Consider the following 6,802-nt stretch of genomic DNA (forward strand, 5'->3'; position numbering starts at 1 on the left):
TTTTTTTTTTCTTTTAAAGCAGCAGTGTGGATAAGAGCATGCAGTTCTATCTTTCTAAATGTAAACCACTAAAACATAACAGAATACTGCGTGTGCCATGGAAACACACCCAAGGGCCAGACTGGGCTTGTCTCAGCTAGTTTTCATTCTCAACTTTATCAAAGGAGACTAGCATCCTAGTCTTGAGGTATAAGCCCAATGGGGATGGGGACAGTGCAGGAAGGGAAGGCCCTCTATGAGGTGGATTGATTCAGTGACTGGGATAATCGGGATGGGAGTATCAGAAACAGTGCGATTGGCACAGGACAGAGCAGAGTTTTAGGGCTGTTGTACATAGGGTCGCTGAATCGCAAGCAACTCAACGGCACATAACAACAACAACAACAACAACAACAACTGGGCATCCCCTGCTCCACCCTTTTTAGTAAATAGAGTTTATTTCAGAATGTTAAATGTCTTATTTTCATGAAAATCCAACACAGAAAATATCAGTTGAGACACTAATAAGAACCATATATAGTTGCTCACACAAGCCATGATCACCTTTAAATTGCTTTTATCAATTTAGCCTTCATAGAAGGACACAGGAAGGCACATTTAAACAGAACGTGCCATTGCATTGATTGGAAATGTGTTGAGGATGTTTTTAAGCACATTACCCAGTGTTCTCTTGGTGAAGGAAAACATTCTCTTTCTGGCATCAGTACCAGGAAAAGCTGCTTCAGCGGAGACACTGGTCTGTGTCTATCTTACACATTTGCTCATTTGGCTGCCAAAAGAGCCTTTCTGGAGGCCTACCCTCAGGGTGAGGGGCAGGAACTCACAGCTTTTTCTGCCTTTTCTTCTGTTCTGAATGTTGCTTATTTTATTTTGTGTTCATGAGGCCAGTGAATACTCTTGCGCTTATGGTTCAGTACACTAACGCTATTCTGGTTTCAAATTTAGAATCCTGTAAAATACCACATGCCAATCGCGAATGGTAAGTTATCGCTCTGTGTTCTGAAATGAGTTTTCATGTTCTGGTAGAGCAACGCTTAGGGTGGGAAAACACCGCCATCTGATAGTAGGAACACAGAGTTCTATTGGTTTGTGATAACACAATCAAGCATGCAAATGAGAAATTACTTTCAAGTGACTTAAAAATCACTCCTTTAAATAAATAATGATCGCACTTGAACCCTCTTCTCTAACTTCTTACTACTTCTGTTTTAGAAAGTCCCCTACCAAACATGTTATTTCACAAAGCATAATGTCCCCTAATAAAATACCTGTAAGACTGATACGTTTTAACAATTTATGGGCAGCTGCCAACTGAACAGAACTTACTTAAGCAGTAAAAGAAACCACAAGTTGTTCCACACTCTATCTTTCCATATTGTCAAATAAAATAGCAACTAATTTGAGTACAACTAAGAATGAGGGAGCTCTGGTGGCTTAGTGGTAAGGAATGGCACTGCTGATCCAAAGGTATGTAGTTTGGAGCCACCAGCTGCTACATAGAAGATGGACAATCTCCTCCCGTGTGATTTACTGTCTATGAAAACCCACTGGAGTGTCAGCTACTAATTGGTCCTGACTCAACAACATTATCAAGTGTAAATAGATTAAAGCAGCAGTTTCTTGATAGTCCAGAATTAGGTTTTCTTTGTCAAAAGGATACTTACCACGTTGGTGGTGTTTGGTGAGGCTCCATGATGCATTAGTTGTGATACAATATTTACATGCCCCATAAAGGCAGCAACATGGATAGGGGTAAGGCCCGACTGGAGGGAGAAAAGGGAATTGTTGGTTTACTGGCTTATCACAAAAAGGCTTTGTGTGCCCACGGTCCATCAGTCTGCCCATCCACCCATCATTCAACCAAGTACCCACGTAGCTATCTTCCCAAAAGCAGTTTCATGATCGCATCAGGACACATCAAGACATTCACCATTTACTACAGATTAACAAACTCAGCAGGTTATTTTAATGCATAAACATCATCCTCTAAAATTAGGGCTGCAATTGTGAAGGAAATAAATACATCTGGAGTTCCTGAGTGGTAGAGCTGTGTAAGCACTTCAACACTAGGGGCAAAGTTGGTGGTTTGAATCCACTCAAATATACTTGCTTCTGAAAGGTCGCAGACTGGAACACTCTGTTGAGTTGTTCTACTTGTACACACAGGGTCTCTGCGAGTTACAGTCGACTCATCATATCCATTAAGGACAAGGGAAGATTTTGTGCGTTTTATAGAGGTTTATGAAAGAAATTTAGAAAGAAATAACTTGAGGGGGTTTTCTCCCCTCTGTTGCTACAAAGTCTTCACATGAATGTGTGGGGTGTCCCAGCTGCCTACTGGATAAGGCACTGACCTCCTGAACGTGTTGGGCTATGGTGTGTGATTACACACACATCTGTAAAAATCTGCTTCTATTTCACATTCTATTCAGGAGTTGAAAAGGGGTTGCATTGCACTGAGAAGAAACTGATAATATTGCATGTGCAAAAACAGAGTACCTAATGCAAAGCCATTTGTCTGATAAAAGAATAAACAGTAACAGTTTCAATCATATAATTTAAAAAGTTCTAAATATGATAAAAGAAGGCAATATAATTAAGACAAATATTACAATGGTCACAAGACCATTTTTTTATGTTTGCCTCAAATTACACACACACACACGTCTATAAACCTCACCCTCTAAACAATATCATTTAGCATAAAGCAAAGGGAATTTATTCCAGGGTATTTTATGTCAAGTATGACCATGACTGTAAGATTTAAAGGGAGTGAATACACAAAAAAGATTGATCACAAAGTCAAACCAATAATCTTGGTAGAGAGGCTTAACATTTGTTTGTATTTGAAAGAATTCAATTTAATTTCTCAGGATTTAATTCAGCTAACAATATAACATCATAATTTGGTAACACCTACAGATAAAATCGCTAGAAATAGCTTTTTCCAAAAAAGAGTAAAAACAAGTAACTACTGTGAATAGATATTTAAAATTACTTAAAGGCAACTTTACATAATAAAATTGAGGTAAAAAGACAAATTATTCTGACTGTTGAGATTTCAAATGGTGAGAATTGTGCAAAATAAGGGAAAAGTCTGTTATACTTTGGCACCCTTTTCTACCAGCAGGGGGCAGCGTTGGGACACAGGCAAGGTAAAGCTATCTGGTTCTGCATTGACTTTGAAACCTCTTAGGGAGCCTTTGTTGGCAACAGAACCTTATTACTGCCCAGAATCTCTGGATGTTTATTTACTTCTGTCAGAAGTGTACTATTCTTTCAGAATCAGCATAAGAGGAACATAGCAAAGTGAAATGGGGGAGAGGTGGTGGTGGTGTGGGGGAGATGGAGAGGAATGAAATCATGCAACAATGAAGGAATTTTTTTTTTTAAGAAACCCATGAACTGGGGGGTGGTAGGAAGGAAAATGTGCTATAGTAAATGAATGAAAAGCCAACTTGTCTGTAAACTTTTGTTAAAATCACAACAACAAAACTAATAAAAGAGTTCCTATGCACTGGGAATAAACTTACAATTGTATACTCAAAATAATAAAGTACCTAGTATAATTCTGACTACAAATCTGATAAACAGCAAGGGAGTATTAATATTTTCAATCATTTAATATTTCTAAAATGATGAGTGTTATAAACCATAAAAGATGAAATACTGAAGTAAAACAGCAATCAATAACTTGCACCTTAAATATTGTGTTTGCTTCAAATAGAATCTTCACTCATGCAGGCATGAGATCTTTACTGACAGACAGAGCAGGGGCCAAAAATTATGGGTATAAATATTGGTAAGATTCAGGTCTGCCTTCAAGGTGTCTGCATCTTCTGGGATCAGAACTGTGAGGAAGATGATTGGATAAATGTTTTGATAGGAAAATACAAAGGATGTGGGGGTAATTGTCCATAGGAAGAACATCACATCCAGGCAGGGAGCATGAACCAGAGCTGCTGTTAACAGACGTGTAGTTAGATTAACCAGGCATTGTGGGTATGGGTGGGCACCAGGGCACATGGACAACGCAAGGAAGAGAATGTGAATGAAAGTGTTTAGTCTAGGGGCCGTGCCAGTGATTAGTCACTCTACAGAACACGGGAGTCAGTGATGTGAAACAAAGGTAGGAGTGGTTTTGGACATGAGAGATGAAGGTGGAGGGAAAGATGGGTCTGGGTTTGCTTTGTTGAAGACTTAGACTTTATTCCATTGGCCCATGGACCGATTGCTTCCATGCACACACACAGAGGTCATGTTATGCCAGATATGACCTTTTCAGCAGATAACTCCTTTGTGTGTATGCTCCTGTGTATTACAGGCTGGTTTATCAGGTACACTAGCCTCTAATCATTAGATGTCAGTTGTATCCTGTAGTTGAAAAAAACTGAAAAATACACCCTGAAATTGCCAAATGCTCTTTAGTAGACAAAACTGTCTCCATTTGAGGAGAATTCCATATGAATGTTGGCTTCAATAAAGGCACCACACACCTTCAAACATGAAGCATGATCTGGGTTGTTTCTTGTCATAGAGACAGATATCTGCACACCTACCCACACTTCTATCTGCTCCTCAGGATCACCAGTGCCACTGGTGCAGAGTAACACTAACTGGTCACAGCAGATGGCACCGGGGCCCTGCTTGCAAAGACTGTAAGTAGTCTGAGCAGCCCTGAAAATCTGGAAATCCTACTGCTCTTACCTCGGTTACGGCTTGGATAGATGCACCGTGTTTCAGAAGGAGTTCCATTACTTTAGTTCGATTCTTCTTGCAGGCAATATGAAGAGGGGTGAAGCCATTCTGCAAGGGACAAATGCACATACCTGCTTGACTCTGGCTTATTAAAGTCCTACCCTGCTGAGTGGGGTAAATACTTTCGAGTAAATAACGCGCTATGAAGAACAGAAACAATGAGGGTGTTAAACAGAGTTTAGGTTCCGGTTTTGGAAGCAGAGGTGGTTCGGCTTCTCCTGAGTCCAAGGTGCAGTGGTGATCATGAGTATATAGTCATATTTCAGTGTTAAGGCAAAATGATCACGCATTTCCTTGGGCGATTTTATTTTAGAGTTGACTTTTCCTCCTCGGCCTCATTTCCAGCACAGACTATAAAAAAAACTAGGTCCAAACATTCATGCTTACAGCCAGAACATCACTAACGCCCATTCTGTTGGACATTTTAATTTCTTTTCTAGTTCTAAGATTTGACTCGGTGCTTACTTCAAGGAAGCAGAAAACTAAACAATCCAATGCTACTGGACCCTTGGGCTTCATATTTCATCGTAATACAATAATCTGCTCTTCATCAAATTACCAACCAAGTTGTACTGCCTTAAAATTGAGACTGTGTCTATATTTCAATCAAAAATGGGCAACAATAAAAAACAAAAATCCAGGATCTGCAGTAAAAACTCAGTTCAAAGTCACAGCAGGTGCTTCCATACTGGTTCCCAGGACCTTGTGCTGGGCCCCTGTCCATCTCAGTATGACTGACTCCAGGCTCCATATGTCATAAAACCTTTAGTGAGAGGAAACAGAGAAAAAGTCCACACCCTGCTTTAGCACATGTTTTTTTCTTGCATGGAAAATGAGTCATGACTGCTAATTTCTTTTCCTCCTTTCCCAGAATTCAAAGATCCATTTGATACATTGGGCAGATCAACAACTGTTGAAATGGAGTTCTGGTGACAGTTTTTAGAATCCCAAAGGCAATTAAAGTGTCTGAGTTGTGTAGAGTCACATTCTGAATGTCAGAGCCCACAGAACATACTAGTGGTAAGGAGCTGCACTGCAATACCAAAGGTCTGTGGTTCAAATCCACCAGCCGCTCCGCAGGAGAAGGGCAGACAATATCCTCCCATGTGATTTAAAATTTCTGAAAACCTGCTTGCGAGTCAGCTATGAGTCGGTTCAAACAGTACAGCACACAACAACAACAACAACAATAGAACACAAAGGTGAAGATGAATCCAACAGGCTACTGCAGTGCTGGCAAATGCACTAAGCCCCAGTCACCCTGAGAGAGGAGACCACATGACAGTTGCCTTAGAACTACTAGTGAACAGACTTGTTTTTCCCAACATTTGGCGACTTTTGTTTCCTTTCGGTGCTTTGTAACTTATTCTTTGATTAAATAGGAAGTATATAACATCCCAAGGATGACAGAAGTGGAATTGATGTATTTTGAGTTGTGGTGCGGGACAAGAGTATTGAATATACTATGTACTGCCAAGAGAACGAACAGGTCTGTTCTGGAGAGGGTTGAAAGCATGCTCCTTCTTGGAGGCAAGGATTTTTGAGACGATGTCTTTGGGCATTTAGCCAGGACAGACCAGTCTTTGGAGAAGGGCATCATGTTTGGAAGGGTGGAGGGACAGCACAGGAGGGGAAGACCCTGGATAAGAGGGATTGATAGAGTGACTGGGGCAATGGGGGTAGGTGTGTCAGAAACAGTGAGACAGGCTCAGGATAGAACAGGGTTAAGAACTATTGTGCATATAAGGTTGCCATGAGTCATTGTCAATTCGATGGCACATAACAACATACTTAGATTCATAAAATACACATATAACTCTGATTATGACTACTCTATAAGCTCAGACTCTGTCTGCCTAATGGCTGCCCTTCCCCTTTTTCTCTCCATTTCCTTTTCACTGTCATTTATAGTTCCTTCAACATGGAAAAGTAGCAGCTCTGGGGGTCTGGTTGTAAGGAGTTGTACTATTAATAAAAAAAGAATTAATTTGGAGAGCTCTGGTGGCTTAGTGGTAAGAAGCTGCACTGTAATCCCTGAGGTACA

The 6,802-nt window shown here is 40.4% G+C and overlaps 1 protein-coding gene across 2 annotated transcripts in view; it reads right to left on the reverse strand.

Moving 5' to 3' along the window:
• Window positions 1–6,802, reverse strand: part of ANK3 (ankyrin 3, node of Ranvier (ankyrin G)) — a 662,526-nt gene that overhangs the window by 158,979 nt on the left and 496,745 nt on the right. For both annotated transcript variants that reach the window (XM_006895588.1, XM_006895587.1), the window contains exons 11-12: window positions 4,708–4,806; window positions 1,665–1,763 (exon numbers count right to left, since the gene is read on the reverse strand). In XM_006895588.1, the coding sequence (XP_006895650.1) occupies window positions 1,665–1,763; window positions 4,708–4,806 (198 nt within the window). The remainder of the gene's footprint in view (window positions 1–1,664; window positions 1,764–4,707; window positions 4,807–6,802) is intronic.

The sequence above is a fragment of the Elephantulus edwardii genome, unplaced genomic scaffold (genome assembly GCF_000299155.1).
Source record: "Elephantulus edwardii isolate Elephantulus edwardi_28Jun2011 unplaced genomic scaffold, EleEdw1.0 scaffold00170, whole genome shotgun sequence".
NCBI classification, from domain to species: Eukaryota; Metazoa; Chordata; class Mammalia; order Macroscelidea; family Macroscelididae; genus Elephantulus; species Elephantulus edwardii.